Source organism: Engraulis encrasicolus, chromosome 6 (assembly GCF_034702125.1).
Source record: "Engraulis encrasicolus isolate BLACKSEA-1 chromosome 6, IST_EnEncr_1.0, whole genome shotgun sequence".
In the NCBI taxonomy this organism is placed as follows: Eukaryota; Metazoa; Chordata; class Actinopteri; order Clupeiformes; family Engraulidae; genus Engraulis; species Engraulis encrasicolus.
In genome coordinates, this window is record NC_085862.1 from 6,866,901 (window position 1) to 6,888,828 (window position 21,928).

The 21,928-nt window shown below is 46.0% G+C and overlaps 1 protein-coding gene and 1 long non-coding RNA gene across 8 annotated transcripts in view; one reads left to right on the forward strand and one right to left on the reverse strand.

The window, feature by feature from the left end:
* Window positions 1-3,772: 3,772 nt before the first annotated feature.
* The window catches only part of brdt (bromodomain, testis-specific), a 34,554-nt gene continuing 16,398 nt past the window's right edge, over window positions 3,773-21,928 (reverse strand). For 4 of the 6 annotated variants that reach the window (XM_063200527.1, XM_063200530.1, XM_063200529.1 and 1 more), the window contains exons 14-21: window positions 21,641-21,821; window positions 20,795-21,247; window positions 19,791-19,849; window positions 8,964-9,030; window positions 8,624-8,697; window positions 7,735-7,934; window positions 6,520-6,772; window positions 3,773-5,862 (exon numbers count right to left, since the gene is read on the reverse strand). In XM_063200527.1, coding sequence (XP_063056597.1) covers window positions 5,797-5,862; window positions 6,520-6,772; window positions 7,735-7,934; window positions 8,624-8,697; window positions 8,964-9,030; window positions 19,791-19,849; window positions 20,795-21,247; window positions 21,641-21,821 — 1,353 coding nt within the window. In that variant the 3' untranslated portion in view covers window positions 3,773-5,796. The remainder of the gene's footprint in view (window positions 5,863-6,519; window positions 6,773-7,734; window positions 7,935-8,623; window positions 8,698-8,963; window positions 9,031-19,790; window positions 19,850-20,794; window positions 21,248-21,640; window positions 21,822-21,928) is intronic. The other 2 variants (XM_063200531.1, XM_063200532.1) reach the window with 2 other exon arrangements.
* On the forward strand, window positions 10,510-12,488 carry LOC134450650 (uncharacterized). 2 transcript variants are annotated; one of them, XR_010035140.1, is made up of 4 exons: window positions 10,510-10,608; window positions 11,318-11,416; window positions 11,741-11,877; window positions 12,427-12,488. It is a non-coding gene; the product is annotated as an uncharacterized LOC134450650 (long non-coding RNA). The 2 variants fall into 2 exon arrangements; XR_010035139.1 differs by lacking the exon at window positions 10,510-10,608 and having other exon boundaries at window positions 11,032-11,416.

Below are 21,928 nucleotides of genomic sequence, written 5' to 3' on the forward strand. Positions count from 1 at the left end.
ACTTCATCTGCAATAAATGTGTGAGATGGCCCTTGGACAACCTAACCTTGTATTGTGCAGGGTTGCCAGATGAGGCTGATGATTTCCAGCCCAAAAAATGCTCAAAACCCGCCTGGAAGCAATAAATCCCGCCCAATTCTATTGATTTCTATGGGAAAAATTGGGCTGGTTTTCCTGCAAAATGTCATTTTTTCCCGCAGACGGCCATCCCAAGCAGCCCAATTGGGCGGGAAACAGCCCAATCTGACAACCTAACCTTGTAGTGTGGCAGGTGAATGTATGCAAGTTATATTAAAGTTTATATTAAAGTACATGATTGGTGGAGTTGGCCATTCACTCTCAATCATACGCTCAAATGGTGAATGGTGAAATTCAGTGTCCAGAAACGGTACGCTACATACGTACTGTATATCGCTCCACTGCAGTAGTCTAAGGGCCTCCGCACACCGGTTCCAACAAAGTGCAGAGCACTGATCTCCCCACGTTTGATTCCACTGATTTCAATCCAACCCTGCACACTGGTGCTGATGTCCCCAGACGTCTGTGGATGTCGGCAGTCATGGGTAAGTGGTTAGGGACAGGGTAAGTGGTTAGGGACAGTCATGGGTAAGCGGTTAGGGCGTCAGACTCGTAGCCCAAAGGTTGCCGGTTCGACTCCCGACCCACCAGGGGGGAGTAATTAACCAGTACTCTCCCCACCAACCTCCTCCATGACTGAGGTACCCTGAGCATGGCACCGTCCCTTGGGGCGCCATTGGGGGCTGCCCCCTTGCACCTGTGAGACATAAATGCAATTTCATTGTGTGCAGTGAACACTTGGGTGCTGTGGAGTGCAGTGTCCCAATGATAATGGGAGTTGGAGTTTCCCATTCGGACTTTCACGGCAGAGCTCTTGTTGGAGCCGCCCGTTTTTTATCCACTCTGCTGTGATGAAATTAACCATTCATTGATATAGCACGTCTGCTGCACTATGTGGGGTAGGCATAGAGGTAGAAAATAACACTAGAGGTGACCCCGCCCCCCATTTTACGGCAATCTGTATCGGCCATTATCTGTAGGTAGATCAGAGAAATGGAAATTAACGGAGAACGAGGCTCACCTCTGTCAAAAATGGCTCAATCATGTGAAAATGTCCATCAACACACTATACAAGGACAATAGTTGAAGTGTGTTGCCAACTATGTTCATAAAATATATTATTTGATTTTTAAATGTATTTTATCGACTCATATGATTTAAGTAAATATTTAGCCTGACATTTCAAATCTGGTCTTTGATTAAAGTGTTACTTCATATTTACACAGTTTTAGTCAATTTCTTGACAGGGGTGAGCGTGTTCTCCATTGACTTGCATAGCCTACACTACCTACGGAAGTTGGGAAGCTCCAGCTGCCATTTCCCAGTGCTGTCGCAAATTGCGGTGTCCTCTCTAGTGTTATTTTCTACCTCTATGGGGGTAGGCTTAGGCAAACCAAAATTGTTCAAACTGATAGTGCCCCGCACTGCTGTCGGAACTGGTGTCTGCACTTGAAGCCCAGTGTGAATTGAGGGCCAACCTGGCCATTTGGTTTGCCTATTGTTTACCTTTCCCATAACCTGATGAGCTCTGCTCTCAGAAAAAAAATGCTTTGTGTATCTTCTCCATCAACCCTCTCTCAGCACTTTTCTCACGGCCATAATATTATTGACCCTGTTTAAAACACAAACACCTGCTGCAATAAATGAGTACTGGTAATATGGGCATGGGCCTTGGAGTGGCAGGTGACAGTTCAGGGTTGTTGGAGTTGGGACTCATATCTGGAGTGGGAATGTCTTGACCATCCAAACTCAGTGTCCAGAAACACTGTGCATCCTTCAGCTGGAGCGTAGTTGAAGCCCTGTAATTGAGGCCAGCCTGTTTGCGACCTTGCCATTTGATATGCCTATGAAGAAGGAATGGGATATCGGTATCGGTGTATCGGTATCGGGTTCAAATATCAACATATTTCAAAGATCGGATCGGAATTTTCCCAAAATATCGGAATTTTCCCGATACACACATTGAGTCAGGTGCAATGTTAATTTGAAATCATAACGCTTGCATATTAGTTTTCAGGATGGGATTGTTACTTTTTTACTTTTTACTCTTTACTTATTAATTGGTTTCCTGTTCTTCTGACCCCCTTTTCTGACCAAATAGTCTGCTTGGGCCTACCTCAAGTTGAAACGCATGCATATATGTGATTTTGGTAGGCCTATTGGATCGGAGTAGTATCGGTATCGGCAGATATCCAAATTTAGATATCAGGATCGGATCGGAAGTGAAAAAAATGTGTATCGGTGCATCCCTACTATGAAGGGCTTCTACTGTAATCATCCTCTACCCAATAACCTGTTGAGGTAAAAAGGTGCTGCACCTACTGTAGGCAGGGCCAGATTAATGCACAGGCTAGATATGGCTGCAGCCTAGGGGCTCCCACCTGCCAGGGGCCCCCACAGGCTAGATATGGCTGCAGCCTAGGGGCTCCCACCTGCCAGGGGCCCCCACAGGCTAGATATGGCTGCAGCCTAGGGGCTCCCACCTGCCAGGGGCCCCCACAGGCTAGATATGGCTGCAGCCTAGGGGCTCCCACCTGCCAGGGGCCCCCCACAGGCTAGATATGGCTGCAGCCTAGGGGCCCCCACCTGCCAGGGGCCCCCCACAGGCTAGATATGGCTGCAGCCTAGGGGCCCCACCTGCCAGGGGCCCCCCACAGGCTAGATATGGCTGCAGCCTAGGGGCCCCCACCTGCCAGGGGGCCCCTGATTGCCCAAAAGTGAAAAAAATGACACATTATGCTGAATTTCTAGCTCGTAATTATGATACTGTCGATGTAAATTTTAGCCAAATTTGCCTTCTGGGGGGCCCCACAGCAAGGTGTAGCCCAGGGGCCCCAGACCATCTTAATCCAGCCCTGACTGTAGGGTGTCGCAGCAGTGTTTAGGTGACCAGACTGCTGAGCGCATTAAAAACACATTCACCTGCAGTAGGAAGAGACCTTGGCCAAGATGAGCCTTGGAATGAGTGAGTAAACTGCACCTTTGCCAACCTTGGGGGAGTGGCAGATGCTTTATATTCAAGTTCATAGTGGATGGATGGCTTTATATCAATGTCAATGTCTTCATCTTCACCCATTGCTGTTTTCAATGTCTCCAATGTTTTCGTATTTATTTATTTATCCCCTGCTTTTCTTTCATCCATTTTGGCTGGTGATAAGGAGCACTTAGAACATAAACGCCTTTGGCTGCAAAGCCTCCTCTGGCCAGACCAGTTCAACATAATTCATGATCAAGAATTTCCAGAATTGATGCCGTCCATCCTCAAGTTATAAGTGGCTCCGCTCGATATAAATACATAATTTTGAATGACCAGTCCAAGACATCAGAAAGAGGGTTGTAGAAGAACACCCCTCAACTGGCCAAATGAAAATTCAGTTTGGCCAGTAGACAACAAAGCTTACCAGCCACTTTGACTGAATAGTGAGTGCGTCTGGCTGGATTAACATCTACAAGCCATTTTGGCTGGTGATAAGGAGCACTTAGAACATTGTCGTCTTTGGCTGCAAAGGCCTCCTCTGGCCAGACCAGTCCAACATAATTCATGATCAAGATCAAATGGGCACAACACATTCAGGAAACGACTAAAATTAGACACCGGACCTTAAAATAGACTGTAAGTGGATGGAACACCAAGACCCACAATATGAATCAAAGTGTTACCTTATGTCAAGAAGCAGTGGAGACAGTAGACAGATTCATACGGAAAATACTGTTCTGTTTAATGCTTCAACTTCTACAGTACGAGTCTTCTGCAAATTATATATTATTATTTTTTTTAATAGCATAACATGCTCTCATACCGTGAGATACAGAATAAAGTGCTATTGGGCATGTTGAAGGAAATAGACAAATAGGCCATAACCGTACGTTTGGACAAAAACAAAAAGAGTAAAATATCAAAAAACATAACCTCTGCAGGTCAGAAAAGGTTCTCAGTTGCCACAACACTTTTGAACATTCTGTGATTAAGACATGGTGGGCACACAGCACAGCTGATAAACAAGGGCCACACTTGATGCCATGGCACCGTTTTCTTGTTTTCATTTGCACAGGAGCCTAAGGGCACCAGGGCGCATAAAGTGGCCGTGCTAGTCAAAGTCAAACAGCAGACTTGGAGAGAGAGGCAAATTCGATCAAACTATTCTTTTTTTTTTCCTTCTTAAACTAAGTGTGCACTAGATGACGTGTTGAACCTTAGCTTAAACACATTAGCTTTGAATGATATAAATGAAGAGAGGGGTGAGAAATACAAAAAAATGCCACATTTTTATCATCAATTGACAGAATCTTCCATCAGATCAAGGCCCTCAGCAATCCCATGCACTGGAAACTGATATTTGGCAATACAACAGGCTACAACTAAATAATAATAATAATATTAAAGCCAAAATAATCATACAAAAGGAGCATTTAACCAGTACTTATACAGTAACAAAATATGTAAACTCTTTATTACAGATTACCGAACACTTTCATATGCCTTTATAAGCCTATCGTGTTATCCGACAAAAGAAATGGGTAAATAGAAAAGTGAAAAGTATTTGTTTTTTTTCCCTCCGTTTTTAAATAATGACAAATATAACACTTATAACATACTGGAGTGTTGCATCACTGAGAGAGAGAGGAGCAAATGAAATAGCATGAGGTTGTAAATCAGGGCGATGATCACAAACCACCCTGTTCATTATTACAGTACAGTACAGTCTCCAGACTGCCTCGAAACACTTGAGCCGTGAAGTGAAGTGAATGGGATACCACACTCAAGCTGGAACCGCTGGAATGTATGGATTTGTTTTTTTTCTTCTTTTTTTTGTCAACTTGATACTTTTTCAGATGATAGACCTCTTCATTAACGCTCTATGTAATGACAGGAAGATGAGAGAGAGAGGGAGAGAGAGAGAGAGAGAGAGAGAGAGAGAGAGAGAGAGAGAGAGAGAGAGAGAGAGAGAGAGAGAGAGAGAGAGAGAGAGAGAGATACTTCAGGCGCTAAGGAAGACAGACGGAGGTCAGTCTACACGTCTTCAACACTCTACTCTGTACATTCTTTTTTCGTTCCCCTTCCCAAATTTGTGTCTTTATTTTTGTCTTCTTCATTTTTTATTTTTTTATTTTTTTTAAAGGTTTGCTGTCAAAGACTGAACAGCCACTCAGTGCAGCAGGTTCCTGTAGACGCCAGGAACGATTATTTTGAGAAAAAAGGCAAGAATCTGGTCCTCATTAAGCCATATACCAACGTGTATATTTCTATATATATATATTTATATATTTAACACTGTACACTATATACAGGATGCATGTTTCGTCACAATCTCTTAGATCAGAAATGCCCCGAACTCTGTTCTTTTTTTCTTCTTGTGGTTCCAGACTCGACCAACTATTTTTTAACGCAATGACCCATTTCTGTCGTCTAGAGTGTTTTTAAAGTTTGATAGTTCAGGCATCCAGCGCAGTGGCGGTCTGCTCTGCGGTGAGCGATGCGATGCGGTATAGGAAGGTGAGATGGAGGTGGGGGTGGGGTGCAGTCGTGATGTGTCTTCAGTAGCCGCAGGGCTCCATGCTTGGCCTTGGTGGTGGTGGAGCGAGCTGGGGAGGGCGGCGATCTGGATGATCTGGGGTGGATGATGAGATTTAACCAGCCGCAGCTCAGATTAGCTCAGTCCAGACTGACTACACTTGCTGCAGACCAGTTCAAGTCAACTCAGCTCAGCTCAGCTCAGCTCAGTCCAGGTTCTTCTCAAACGTGGCCATGATGTCACTCTGCATGGAGATGTCAATCACAGCCATCTGGGGAGAGAGACACAGCTGGACACGTTAAACACAAGAAGACACAGCACACAACATAAACAAGAACCCTACAGCACATGAAGCAAACAAGATCCCCACATCTCAGAGGCAGCGCGCTAAGCCCCCCACATTTGGGCTTGCATGCCCACGGGGACCCCGGTTCGAGTCCGGCCGGGGTCATTTCCCGATCCCACCCCGTCTTTCTGTCCCACTCGCTTCCTGTCACCATCTCAGACTGTCCTATCAAATAAAGGCATAAAAGCCCCTAAAAATATATTTAAAAGAAAATAAATAAATAAAGATCCCCACATCTCAGACCCAAAAGACATTTGTTTTTTTTTGTTTTTTTAAATCTAGTCACTGTCATACAAAGGAAGACATGACAGCAGAGAAAACATCAGGCCTATCAGAACAAAGGACCTGGAGTGGTCCAATCAGAGGTGAGGAGAGTGGAGGGGCTGAATAGCCAATCAGATGAAGAGAGGAGTGCAGAGAGGCTATATGGCCAATCAGAGATGAAAGAAGGGAGTGGAGGGGCTGAACAGCCAATCAGAGACAAGGAGAGGAGAGAGGTGGGATAGCTAGACGAGGAGAGTGGAGACGTGGGATTGCCAATGAGACAGGTGAGGTGAGGGGCGGCGTGTGTGGTGCACTTACGGCCTCTCTGCGCCTGCGCTCCTGCTCCCTCTTGCGGAGCATCTCCCTCTGACGGGCCATCTCCGCGTTGCTCGCGGCACTGCTGGGGGCGGCGGCTGGCGTGGGGGCCTCAGGTTCGGCCGGCTGCGTCTCGGCTGCTTTGGGCTGGTCCAGGATCTCCGCCATGATGGCCAGCTCCCCCGACTCCAGAGAGTCCTGACGCGCCAGGGGCTCCGGCTCAGACCTCGCAGCAGGCACGGCAGGCTGCGGAGGGCTGTGGGGACAATGATCAAGCAGATCAGACAATGAGGACATGATCAGCATTGGACAGCATCCAGGGGCCTATACTACAAAGCTGGTTCAGGAGTAAACCAGGTTAAGTTAAGAGGTAAATCATCTAATAGAAGAGCCTGGAGTCCTCATTTATTAGATTATTTACCTCTTAATGAAGGGAATAGACCACATCAGAAAAAGGGGGTAATTGGAAGTACATACAGATACTTCCTGAAACATGAATACTTCAATAACCATTTCAAACCAAGTTCACACCCATATTAGCTCTTTGAAAAAACAATCATTTAAACAGTTTTAAAGCTGGCAGATGATGTCGATAACGAGCCCAAAAGTCATGGCCAGAATATTTCCACATGCGAGGGAGATGAATTGTGGTACTTGGCAGGACACCACTGGACAACAGCCAGGACATTTTTAATGCCCAAATGATTTGCTGACAATCTTCCCAGGGGCAATGCATTATTTCAGGATCATTTCTGAACTGACTGCAGCAGGTCATCGCCCTGAGTGAGGATTAATCTTCAAATAATCCATAAACTCCCGACCAGCACAGTACAGTGCAGTGCTGCACAACTCTCTAGGAATTAGAGGTTCTACATCTCATATGGCACTGTTAGGTTTTTTGATGTGCAGTATGATGTACCAGGGGTCCGTTTCTCGACAGTGTCGTTGCTAACTAAGTTGGCAACTTAATTAGTTGCCATGCATTTTCCCACTGGCAACTAAGTAAGTTGCTATCTGGTTAGCAACGACACTGTCGAGAAACGGGGTCCAGGTCAGCTTTTTAAGTTATTTGTCCAAATAAAAAGGAAAAAAAAACAACAACAAAAAAGGAGAGAGAACATTTTAAATGACAAAAACAAGAAGTAGAGATGGTGGTGCGTGCGGGTGTGTGTGTGCGTGTGCATGTACATCTGGGTGCGTGGGTGCGTGGGTGCGTACCCGCTCTTGTCCGGTAGTTTGCGGTCGCGTGCGGCCGGGTCCAGCTGCTGCCTCCTGACGGCCCGCTCCCTCTCCTCCTTCTCCATGGCAACCCTGCGGAACTGCTGGAAGGCCTCCTTGGACGCCTTGAGGGTGGAGGAGGGCAGTGACGAGATCTTGGCCAGGCTGGCCCACGAGTCCACGTTCTTCACCACGATGCCCTGCAGGGAACAGCACAGCACAGCACGGGGAAGAGGGACATGAGGAAACAGGCAGGAATACAGACTGGATGTGGGAAATGCTGACACAAAAGTGATTTAAAAGGGGGGAAAAACCCCAAAATCAAACAATGTTGAAACAAGAACAAATGTGGTTGTTTGGTGAGGAAACTAATATTAAAACACTTCAGGGGAAAGACGGCAAAGGCAGATTTAAGGATTTAATCAGGATTTCTGAATGGTGACACAAAATACTCTACAGCAGCGGTTCCCAAACTTTTTCACCTGCACACCCCCTTGTACATTTCAATGTGGTTCCCTAAGCAAATATTTTGGTGTGCTGATGGCCATGCAAGTATGATTCACTGCGCATTTCCTGCACATTATGCACAGTTGTTTTGGGAAATCCTCTTTTCCAATAGTCTAGGAGTTAAACTACACTTCAGATGGACCATTCCAGGATACAATTCACCATTCACCACCCCCAGGGGTGCACGCACCACAGTTTGGGAAACCCTGCTCTACAGGAAATAAACAGACCCAAAGACCCAAAATCAAACCATGTTGAAACAAGAGCGAGTTAAAAAAACAAGTATTCCATACAGCTAAGGGACTGGCTGAGGAAACTAATACAAAAACACTTCAGAGGAGGAAAATATCCAAATACACCTACAGACAAATCAGTTGTGTACCTTTTTGGGCTGACCAGTTTTGGCCAGGTCTGCATTGGGCCTCAGTGGATCCTCCCCATCAGGATGTCTAGCACCTACAGCACAGAGGGGAGGCGGGGAGAGCGGGACGAGAGAGAGAGGTGGGGGGAGGCGGGGAGAGCGGGACGAGAGAGAGAGCATTCATAAAACAACTGCAAGGGGAACTGCAGCGCATAGATCTTGCTGCAACCCAGCCCCCCTCTCCCTTACACAACTCCCTCCCAAGCACGCGCGGACGCACGCACGCGCGCACACACACACACACTTTTAACTCAGCACGCACGTACGTACGCACACACACACAGTCTCCCTCTCTGCTTACCCTGCAGTTTGGAGTGCGGTGAGCGATCTCCTCCCGATTCGTCCCGTTGTCGAGCAGCCGTGTTGAGCTGCAGCAGGGAGAGAGAGAGAGAGAGAGAGAGTTTTCAGTCAGACTTCATCCATCTCATTCCCACCACAACTGCTGTGCACCACACCACACCACTGCTCTGATAGCTTCAAACTAAACTGTGTGATGAACAGGGCTCTAAATTAACTTTTTCCACCACCAGCCAATTTGGCTAGTAGACATTTTTTCTTACCAGCCAAACAGAAGTTCAACTAGCCATTTCTTAATCTTGCCAAAATAGGCTATGCGTTAGGCTAGTTGTGGTTTTTTTTTAATAATAATTATTATTATTATTATTATGGTTATTTTATTCAAATTTCCACAACACATAAACACTACTGTATAGGCCTACATACTAGGTCTATAATAAGCATATTATATATACTTTTTTTAACTTCTGCTTTATTTTTACCTTATTTTTACCTCTGAAAACAATGAATCACCAGCCACACACACAACAGACCTTTAAACCAAACACACAGCCAAACACTACAAAACCTCATACACTCCAAGGAGGGAGAAGAGATGAGAGGAAAAGAAGAGGAGGAGAGGAGAGGTCAACACACACACACACGCACACGCACACGTTGTGCAATAATGGTGTCGTGTGTGCCTATTGTGCGTTTGTGGCCTACAGTATGATGCTATAGGCACCATTATTTCCTCCAGGAGCTCTTCTCTACCATGCGCAACAAAATAACAAGAAGCCTACGCTATGTTTAACTAAAAGCAAATAATATCACGGAAATGTTCGCTTCCAAGTCAAGTCAAGTCAAGTAGGTTTTATTGTCAATTTCTTTACATGCACTGGTCATACAAAGAATTTGAAATTACATTTCTTGCTTTCCCATACAGACATAGACTAATCTAGGTAAGGACATAGACAGTATAGACTAGCCTGGTAAACCAGCGCCACCTGCTGGACGCTGAAAATTTTTCAGCTGCGGGTGGGTCTGGTATCGAACAACTATTCATTTTGAATCTTGCCCTGAATCTGGCAAGATGGTAACTAAACCAATCACAACGTAGAGATGTGTTTTGAATCAACGCGGGCGGGGCAGAGGGTTCTGGGGCGGGGTTTTGAGGGAGTGACGACATAGCAGTGAGACGCTGGGCAGTGGAGAAAGCACAAGAAACATGGCGGCGGCAATGGAACAGCGCTCGTTTGATTCTGCATTGGCATCAGACTTGGGGTTTTCGTTAAAACGTGAGCAAGAGGAGGCTCTTCATTCATTTTTAAGAAGGACGTGTTCGCCGTGTTACCGACAGGCTATGGCAAAAGTCTTATCTACCAGTTAACTCCACTGGTAGCCGAAATGATGGGGCTCTTTGAAAACCCGATGGTGGTACCGGTAGTCGTCTCGCCCTTGTTAGCCCTAATGGTAGACCAGGCGAAGGAGGCGAGCAATTTTGGACTCACTGTAATGCAACTGGGCGTCGATAACCCAGCAAACATAAAAATATGTCGTCAGTGCCAATTGGTCTTCGGAGCAGTCAGGAGGCATGGCTTTTGCTGAACGCGACGTGTTGTCTTCCAAGACAAGGTCCTCGGAGTGGACGAGGTTCACCTCATATAATGGTAAGTGGCATGCTCTTAACAACGTCAGGGTGTGTGTAAAGTATATTCCTAAAAGATGACGGTAATGATTTGGTAAACGCTTCACCCTGTTGCCATTGTAACAGATGGACTGTCGCCCCGGACGTCTCCCTTTTTAATCTCAGTTTACAGTCTTTAATGTTGACTATCTAAACAAAGTCTGTGGTCGTAAGATTGAAGTTAACATGGACGTTGTGTGAGATGAACGTGGGGCTGATTGACTGGGAATGACAGATAAACGGCTGTGTACGGCGGCTAGAGGATACACATGCTGCGTCTTAAGTTAAATTTTACACTTTGGAAATTAGTAGCGATTACACTGCACTTCGACGAGACCAGCATGGCGTCGCACTAAAATAACATCGATGTTATGGAGCTAATGGTGCCATAACGGTGGAGTGATCTACACTAGAATCACACTGATACCGTGTATTCAGACAGTTAATACACCGAGTAAACCAACGAAAACACTTCTGAGACTCATTCTTGTGCGTGATTGTATTCTCAAACACTTCAGTGCGGTGAGCATTCCGAGAAACCAGTCAATCGAGCCCCACGATGATCTCTCACAACGCACTTGCTCAATTATGTTGAATTAATTGTTCCGTTGATGTGGAAATAACACTAAGAAGCTAGTTTATATGGACTTAATTGCTTTGTGATTGAAGAATAACGTACTGATTTTCCACAGGGGGAAACGTGACAAAGGGAAGGCCTTCAGGTATTGTTTTGGCAAGCTAGGAGAACACATCTGACAGACAAAAAGGTTTCATCAAAGACACACAGACAGGTAAGCTAGTTCTATCATCTGTGGAAAGATGTCTTGGTTGTAGGCCTACTTTACCATAGCCAAATGTTGTGTTTGAGTTAAGGACTGTTCCCCACCCCATCTGAGTTATTGAGGGGGGTCTGTGTTAACAATATCCAGCAGTCTATTGGGCTTACAATCTGTTGTCACAAGTTAACACACTGATTGTAATAGGTAGTGTGAATGTTAATGAGGATCATGTCTGTTTGCTTGATCTTAACAATATGCAACTGTACCAGTTCACCAGCGAAAATATAGGCTACTGTTTGTCTGCCAGCTACATTCTTTTTTTTCCTTTTGTGCAAGCTCCTGAAGTAAAGGACCTACACAGGACCTTCATATCAAGGACATTGACTGTGTGGATCTCGAGGTGCAGTTACCCAAAAGTTGCTACCCACGGAATACCAGGTTTTGAGGGATCCTGCCAGAGCAGAGAATCAACAGTAAGTCATATCTTAACTTCACACAAATACACATACAAGGGTGTGCCCAACACGCATGTACTTTATAATATATTATTTTCTAAGTAATGAGACAAATTGAGGAATACATATTGGCCTGGTTCAGTCAAGTGGAGTTGTTGTCTGTTTCAAGCTACAGGTGTTTGCAAGGCAATTTATTATTTGTCGAAATTAAGGCAAATTTCATACATGTGTGTGACCATTCATCTTGCCACCTGTATTATTTTGTAGTAGGAAGGCAGAAGTCTTATGGCAGTGTGATGCTACAGTAATGCTTACAGTAATTTAAAGAGTATAGTTTACCTTCCTTAAAGCAATGTTGGGATATATGCCTTGCTCAAGGGCACTTTAGGCATGGAGGTGTATGCAGTGGTCAGAGATTTGAGTCAGCAACCCTAGTCTGATCTTAAGACCACCTCACTAATCATTATGCCACACTGCCCACCATGTTAAGAAACTACAATATCAAGCCCCCCTTTGCCGGTATTCATGACTCATGAATTTTTCTGTTTGATTTGTTGTTATTGACAGGATACATTGAAGAGGAGACTCCGACATGACCGCCGGCATCTTGTGTTATTCACCCCCACCACTTAATACTGAATGCCTGAATTGTTGTTTGCTGCTCAGACTTTGTCAACAGATATGGTCTTCGACATGTTACCCTTAGGTGTGGAAACAGATTGTGACAGTCCAGCAAAATGAGCCAGACAGATAGTAACACTGAAAAAGGACAACGTTGTTCCCATGGCCTCCCACTGCAGAAGACTACAGACGTTCAGTGAAGCACAAACAGCTGTTCCTCTTGTACTTAATAATTTAGTCAGCTGGATTCTAGGTGCCACTAAGGAGCCAACAGTGGATAATTTTGTCAACATTTCAATGGCATACATTAAAAGGGCAGCCTGTAATTGTTTGCCTTGCCTCCATCTTCCTTGCCACCAAGGGATTGTAGACCGATGCACTAGTCCTCCTGTTTAGGTACAACCATGCAGTTAGGCCAGTCTATTGAAGCACTTATGACTGTTTGTATGTGTTGTGTATCTAGTAATGGATAAATTACCACATGAATAACTGCATATTCATTATATTGATAATTATAATGGCTTCCATTATTGATTAAAAAGGGATCTACCACCACTTGCATTATTGTTTTGTTATAAATGAAGCACTGTTAGGAATCCAGGAAGACGGATGCCGAGGCACTCAAGGTTGCATTTTTTTTTTTTTAACTTTATTTGGCTACAATGCCTCCCTCAGCATCTGTCTTCCTGGACCAAGTTTGACAGCCCCTACACTGATGAGCACCAAGGAAAAAAGGTGAAGACCCAGAAGCACTCCAATTACCTGCTTGTGTTTGATAATGTTAGGATCCATTTATCCCACTTTAAATGCATGAATATCACTGAAAATTGGAAATGTTTCCATTATTTTATTTTTAAATGTATATATATCATGAAAGGTAACTTGCATTGCCTTTTGAAGCACAGTTTAACAGTTGGACCACTTTGTATAGCCTAGGCCTATATGAACGATCATTATTGATCTTGGATATTATTGATATTGTAGGCAGGGGCGGAGCTATAGGGAGGGCGAGCAGGGCACTTGCCCCTGGGCCCAGGGCCCTCCCGTATTGGTGGTGGGGGCCCTATTGTGAGCTTGGCAAGCTGTATAGGGGGCCCTATAAGTGTCCTGCCCAGGGGCCCTGTGTGCAATTGTTCCGCCACTGATTGTAGGCCTATTTCTATTTGGGCTCATGTCTTTGCCTTTGGCACCCTCATGCATTATTGTTCTTCAAGATAGAAATTAATCACGGTCATTCTTAACTGTTAAGAATCAATCTGTCTTCCTTAGAGAGATATATATTTTAAAAACCTTAGTTTAGTACAATTTGTGGAACGCAAGAGGACTGATAGCTGTCCAAATCGGCAACGTGATTGGTTTAGCGCGGTCACATCGTGTATCCATTGACAGTAAATAGATTATTATACTATTTACTCTCAATGGGTGTATCGTGTCTCCTCATTCAGCTAAGGAAAATATTCCTTCTGTAAACGTCTATACCCTTGGATGTTTTCACGATCCGAACCTCTCTGAAGTGAAACATAGTGTAGCGTTTGGTAGCCAGGGAACACACAGGATGTAGACAGAAGTGTCCGTTTAAACGGACACATTACGCCACATAAAAATAATGAACAAGTAGGGCTACACTGCTTACCAGTAACCCAACTGTAGCACAGCTGCTACGTAGATCTCTCACAGTAAACAGAGAGAACTCCCCGCTCCCCTTATTCGAACCCCAACAGTGCCTCGCACCCACCAAACCATAGAACAGAATCATAGAACCGATGCGTACACAACTTAAGTAACCCCCCAGACTCGCTACAATAGCTTTGGTCAGTTCATCATCTTATGGGCATCGTGTTCGGATGCTGTGGAGCGAGAATGAACGAAAATTGAGGTGACCTGACGGCCTATAAATACAGGAAGATCTCTTTCAAGTATGTTTAACACCGTGGGCTTCCTCGATGCATGCGAGACGTTCGCTGAAACCGACAAAGCTGAAGTTGAACTTTGGAACAGTTTTGTATAGTGTTGTAGTACACCGGCAACTCGCATGTCTTTTTTGGCAAAAGCGACAACTAAAGTCCGACTCCATCTCAAAACGTTGAAGTTATCCACGGTCCTGCTCACAGCTTCACTACTTCCCTTGTTTACAGTCCCCTCTCCACCACAGCTGTCTGTCGCGCTTACTACGTCACAGTCAGTTGCGCTGATTGGTCAGAGCATTGGCCTATTAGCACAGACATGGTTTGAAAGACAACGGGTTGTGCTCATCAACAATGTTCCGTTTTATCCATTCATCAGAGCCAGACTAAATTAAGGCATCCAATACATTTAGGCTGGTTTATCAGGCTAAGTATAGACAGTACTTATACATGGACTTAAGACAGTATGGACATAGACAGTGCTCATACAGACATTTAAAGTGCAAGACTGGACAACAGAAGACTTGTAGAGGACATACATTAAGAGGTATTTGTTGTGCTTTTGTGCTTTTCCTAAAAAAGTCCTTTATAGCGTTCTGACATGGTAATAGTAGCATTTTGAAGAAAAATAAATATTAAAAGGTCTGTCAAGTACACCAGCAGCAGTGTGTGTGTGTGTGTGTGTGTGTGTGTGTGTGTGTGTGTGTGTGTGTGTGTGTGTGTGTGTGTTTAGTGCAGGTAGAAGGTGCGTTGTGCGTCTTGTGTGTGTGTTCGTGTGTCTGTGTGTGTGTCAGTGTGTGTATGTTTGGGTTTAGTGCAGAAAGTGCAGTGTGCGTGTGTGTGTGTGTGTGTGTGTGTGTGTGTGTGTGTGTGTGTGTGTGTGTGTGTGTGTGTGTGTGTGTGTGTGTGTGTGTGTGTGTGTGTGCATGTTGTGAGTTAGTGCAGGTTGAAAGTTCAGTCACAAGTATAGTACTGCAGGTGGAATGTTCAGTCGCAGATATGGTGGTGGGGGATGGGGGGGGGGGTTGTCAGTGGCCTTGCTGGCTAGAGGCTGACATTGGAGGGAGAGTGGGTTGAGTGTTCAGCATCTTGATCGCTTGGTGCATTGTGCTGCTCGCCAGCCTGGTGGTACGGGAACGGAGGCGCCTGTACCTCTTTCCAGAGGGCAGGAGGCTGAACAGTTTGTGTGCAGGGTGGCTTGTGTCTTTGATGATCATCAGTGCTTTCCGGGTGAGGCGTGTGGTGTAAATGTCCTGCAGGGAGGGGAGTGGTACTCCAATGATCTTCTTCGCTGTGTTCACAACACGCTGGAGTGTCTTCCTGTTTTTCTCCGTGCAGCTTCCTCCCCACACTGTGATGCAGTTGGACACGACGCTCTCTATGGTTCCTCTGTAGAATGTTGTCATGATGGAGGGTGTAGCACTTGCCTTCTTTAGTTTGCGCAGGAAGTAGAGACGCTGATGGGCCTTCTTCGCCAGTGATGTAGTGTTGGTGGTCCAAGAGAGGTCGTCGCTAATAGGGCTGGGTTCAAAAGATCGAATCGCGATCCAATATCGATTCACGTTCGAAAAGTGTGATATCGATTCACAACTTTGTGGATCGATTTTTTGCCGATGATTATAGGTGCTATTTTCTCAACCACATCCTGCAGCTTTCTTGCACATTCATGGTGACTGACTACATGCACAAATACACACAGCCTGTTCAAGTAAATAGTGCCAGTTTCCCACTTCTTTCTCTCATACCAAGGTATTTCATGCGTGTGTGGGTATCAAAGGTTGATATATTTAGGTTTTTATAGCCAGTTATAGAATTTAGGCATAAATGGGTTAAAGTGACAACCCAGCAATACAGAAGATCGATATTGAATCAAATCGAATCGGATCGTGGATCGAATTGGATCGTGACCTTCTGGATCGGAATCGAATCGATCCAGGAAATTTGGATCGATTCCCAGCCCTAGTCGCTGATGTGCACTCCAAGGAACTTGGTGCTGCTCACTCTCTCTACAGCATCGCCGTCGATGGTCAGTGGTGGCAGTTCCTTTGTTACTTCCATAGCGTACGTAGCGCACGTAGCCTACTCGCACGGGCATGAGGTCTGCCCTTCTTCCCGTGGGCTTTCCAACTTAGTTGAGGCAGGACTTAAAACATTTCAGAAGACAACTGACAGCTACGCTCACACTACTCTGACAGCCCGTTCTCCTCCTCTGCCCTTGTCGCTATTTCGTTCCACAACACTCCTGTTATTGAAACTCTTCGGTCAGGTCCTCGCAGCTTAAAAAGTCAGCCTGTTAGAGCAAGGTGTGTCGGTGTCGGCGAATGCTAATAGTAACAGTAGGCCTAATAGTCAGTCCCACCAGGAAATCGCGGGCATTTTCTCAAAAAATCGCGGTCGGAATTGCCAGATGGTGCACGAGGATTTCCAGAAAATCGCGATAAAAGTTGCGGAGCTTCTTACTGTGTTGTTGCGATTTTGTTGCGGCATGAAGTGAAAGGTGCGACTTTTGTTGCGATTTTTAACGTGTTTCCCCACGCTTGAAAGTAAAGGACACTGCCACATTCCAGTCCTCTGGTGTTTTTATATTATTTCTATTTTTATATTATAATTTTGGTCCTTAAGCAAAGCAGGGAAGCGGCCAGGGCGAGTTTTTAGCCAGAATCATTCTGAGAATGTCGTCGTGAAAAGTTCCATCTCTTTCATGCTGCCATTACGACACCCTTCATTACAATGCTGTTTATGGCCGTTTGACTCTGTTTTAAATGTCATCACCGTTTCAAATTGTAAGCATACAAACTTCGTATCATGTAGATATCCATTCCTTATTTAAACAGTGGTAATTAACTATAAGTAGGCGGGCATGTCCACCCAGTTGAAGAGGGTGCGTGACAGGACCTCTTGTGACTGAAATACTGGTTAATGTGAGTCGTCTGCTACACATAGCCTGCCTGTGTCGGCGTTTAATTTTCAAGCTTGTCAAAAGCAACACAAATAAAAGCAGAGGGAGGGGTCGCTTTCGAAAGAAGGCATAAGCCTAGGTTTTTTTTTGTTCTCCCGCGCCGTCAGCCGGCTTTAAATTAACGGCTGATGATCATCATTCAATGTAACGAGGATGGAGTTCACAGATTTCCTGTTGTGAAGGGTGCTTGCTGAATAATGCTCAGAAATTATATTAATTTTGGTGCTCTTGTGAATATAAAAGACGACGAGAGTGTTATCTATAAAACACCACGTCGCCTGCACAACGGATCAGGTCTCAGCTGTCAATCAATACGCAATGCGCAAGGAAGAGAGAAGGAGAGGGAGAGACAGAAAGTAGTTTTCCAACTTACTCCCACAGCTTTCCAACGTGTCTGCTCTGGTTTTATTCATTTTCAGTGTTCCTTGCCCGTTTGACCGCGCCAGGTTAAACGAAAGTGATTTGACGACACGGTCACCACGGTCACCAAGTGCTCGTATCCAGCCATAGCCCAATTTGCGCGAAAGATATTAGGCTACTATATCGGCCAGGCACGCACGCATCATTCACAATGAAGGATGGAAATGACTCCTTTGTTGTGGACAAGGCATTTGCGCATCTCAATTCGGACGGAGGGAAAATGTTGCCTTCTGTATGCGCACAAGTCAAACACCAAAGTGGTCCAGCAGGTGGACCGCTTTAGAAAAAAAAACACATCTTGTTGTAGGAGCCCTATACTTGGCGTAATGTAGATGCCTGTCATGAAGTGTTAATTATATATTTATGTAGGACTAGCACATTTTAAAAATGTAGGCCTATGCCAGACTAGTCATACATTTCCCCTCCTGTGACCATGCGAGCAGACGCGCAATGAGAACATGGCGTTTCCTACATTCGTATTTATTAGTCCCCCCCCCCTCTCACCGACAACTTTGTACATGCATAGTAAAGTGCTGGGACTGATTGCTAGGTTACTTTTTTATTGTATTTTTTTTATTGTATTATCCTTTTTGGAATGAAGTTTGTCGACGTCAGTGAAGTCAGCGCAACATGGATTGGTTCAAAGTGTTCAAAGTTGCGGGAAATCGCGGTGATTGGTTAAAGTTGCGCTCTCGCGCAGAATTCGCGGGAATTCGTTGAAGTTGCGAAAAACGACGCGATCGCAACATCGCGATTTCCTGGGGGGACTGTATAGTACGTTAAAAGTGGTGGAGCGAAAGCGACAGGAGCAGGGGAGAGTTGCCTGTCAAAATAGTGTGAGCGCACAGGAGCTCTGAAATGCTTTCTGTCCTGGCGCGCGCAACAGCAGCACGGAGTGGCTGCTGCTTCGGAACGCTCACGGTGGGGTGGGGTCATGACGGGAGTGTTTATGGGTAATGTAGGAAATCTCGCCGTATAGTTGTCATACAAGCAGCCGTTTACCGTTCACAATTTACTGTAGGCTACTCGGGCGCTACTAGCCAAATGGGCGGGTAGGTATTTTTTTCCACCGGCCAAAATTAATTTTCACCCGTGTTTGGCGGGTTGGCGTGTGTTAATTTAGAGCCCTGGTGATGAAGTATGTGGCGTTTCCCCTCTAGCCTAGATACTTACTTACTGCAATAAATATGAGGTGCTGGAGACTTGCGTCATGAGAAATTACTCTGAATGGATGTGTATAAGATATAAAAACACATTACAGGTGGAGCACAAAACAAGTAAAAATGAATACAAATCAGTCGCACCTCAGCCAACCCAAAGCAGTTTACTTGAACCCAAATATTGCCAATATCAGGGCTAGAAATCAACTTAACTTATTACTAGCCAAGTTTGGCTAGTAGATGTTGATCGCATTAGCCAAACACACCCACTTGCCATAAATAAAAATGAATAGTAAGCCGTCTATCCAACCTAGCCTCGCAAGCCATCCTACGCACTTCCGCCAAAGGATTGGCTCCACTACTGTAGTCTGGCCGTGCTGCTGTGGAGTGCCTGGAGCAGTAGAATTTTGATCGCAACGCCCCCCCAGAAAACAGCCAATAATCGAATACACACCCCACGTGGGGGCAAAAGGGGGAGGACACTCGCGACAATGACGTACACATCTGCGCCAGAGCCATTGGTCTGCGCTATGTTGTTGTTGAGTAACTGCCAGCGATTGGGTGAGAGGTGTCCAATAATTTCAAACCATAACTGAGTGCAAACTTCCTGCTTCCTACAATCGCTTCAGAGCAAACAAATGGCAGACCATAAATACGAAATGAAATGGTAGAATTATGGGATGGTCAGGACCAGGCTATATCCAACCAGCCAAACTGAATTTTCACCAGAATTTGGCCGGTTGACTGGTGTTCATTTAGAGCCCTGGCCAATACGTATTGCATTAGATGCAGATGTCCATCACAGCAAAAAGGGAGTGTAGTGTACTAGTGTCTGGTCTGAATAGTAACAGAGGGGGACTTCCTTACCTCTGGACAGGATGAGGGGAGACCAGGCGGCGAGGTAAGAGGCGATAAGAGGGGCGGCACTGAAATAAGACAAAAAAAAAAAATACATATTACTCTCTGCTCCTCATCTAAAGCCACCATCATCTGTGGGAGAGCCAGCACAGGCAGAGGGGCAGCACAGCCAGGGGAGCAAATGATGCTGAAAACCAGGGGCTGGCACAGGACACATTGCACGTAGGGCTGGGTAAAATAATCGAGTTAATCGATAATCGATCGAATCGAAATTCACATAATCGATTCACAGGGCACAAAATCGATTTTTTGGGTTTTTTTTCTTTTTGTTTAATTTAGGTCTATGGGAAATACCTAGTAGGTATTAGTCAATTAGGCCTAGGCCTACTTATTACAAATTAGCAATCTGTTAACACCGTCAAGCCACAGCCCTTTGACATTTTTATATAAAAATAGGCAACAGCATCTTTTGGGGGAAATCCTGGCACCAAGAAGGGAACGGATTAAATCCATTTGGAATGAATCGAATCGAAATTAATCGATTCAAAGCCCTAAGTATCGAAATCGAATCGATACAGGAACATGGCTGTGATACCCAGCCCTAATTGCACGCTCACATTGCTAACACAGACAGTCACACAAGCCCCACGACATGCTGGCAGAGCAGGCAGGGCAAGGCAGGCAGCGATAGAAGATGGATCTACACTGGAGATCATGCATCATTATTAGGGCAAGAGATCCTGCAAAGGGGGTTAAAAAGGAGCATATTAGATGCAAGACAGTGCAGTAAGGCTACAGGTAGGTCCTGTTAAGGGGGTTAACATGGAGAGTGTTAGATGCAAAGCAGGACAGGAGAGGCAAAGACTAGGAGGAAGGGGAAGAAGGCGAGGTAGGCTAGCGAGGCAAGATGGGCGTGATGCGACGAAGCTGATGAGGATGACGAGGATGGCAATGGATGCTGGGAGAGTGCGTTAGCTAGCTAGCCTACGGTGCTCCTACAGATTCCCTCTTACCTTCCTCAGGCTGGGTAGCGCTACTGGGCCGCGGCGGGTTGGCCAAGACGCTTGGGGAGCCAAGCTCCTCTCCGGAGTCCTGCGGGAGGGGGGGCTGCGGCTGAGGGAGGGGGGCGTCGAGGCTCGCCAGCGGTGGTGGGAGAACAAGGCAAGGAGGAGAAGGAGGAGGAGGAGAGCTAGGGGCACTGGTGCTGACTAGAGTGAAGGGAGGGGTGTGGGCGGGAGTGTGTGTGGCCGAGGTGGCGCGGTCTAAAGGCGTGGGGCTGGGGGCTAAGGGCGGCGGTAAGGGAGGGGTGGAGGGGGTGGTGGTCGAGGAGGTCAAGGGGGGGTCAGGCGTGGGGAGCTCCTGCTCCTGGGGGGGCTGGGCAGGGAGGCCGGGCCGCGGTTTACGAGGTAGAGCGGCTGCTTTGGTGCTGGGGGGTGCCGGCTGGGGGGGCAGGCAGCTGTGTAAGGCTATTAGGGACGACGTGGAGGGAGTCGAGAGGAACAGAGGAAGGAAGGAGGAAAGAAACAACAAGAAAAACACATCAGAAATTAGCATTTAACCAGTCTGTCCTTTGTACAGCTTCAAAAACATAGAAAGACATTGAACGATACGATAAGACATTTGGCTCTTCTCCTGTTCAAGGCATCAAGTCTCCTTGAAATAAGCATCTCAGACGATTCATTTTTGAAGAACGTTTAGATAACGAAGATATAACATAGTCCAGAAGAGTTTAGCCTTACGCGACTGAACTAAGTTCTCACAGCGCTACGTCTGAAGATGCACGTTCAGCCAGGTCACGCTAGATCGCTAAGTCAACACAGCACAGGCCTCTGCTCTGATAGACGGATGAAGGCACACACCTGGAGGTGATCGCATGCTGTGCGCTGGCGGCAGAAGGCCATGGTGCACAGCCAGGCTTTTAGACACTGTGGTGGTGGTGGAGGAGGAGGCAGCAGCCTCCAGGGCAGCAGGTGGAACAGACAACGCGCCGGGGTCCTCTCTTACCAGGCCCTCCTTCGCAAGGGCTGCCCGCTTCAACTCCTGTTTAAAAATAACACCACACCTGGACCTTTAAAGAGGACTGCAAATCAAGCAACCACGGTCAGCAACTAGAGGTTCCCCCATATGACACCTACACGGGTTTAGAA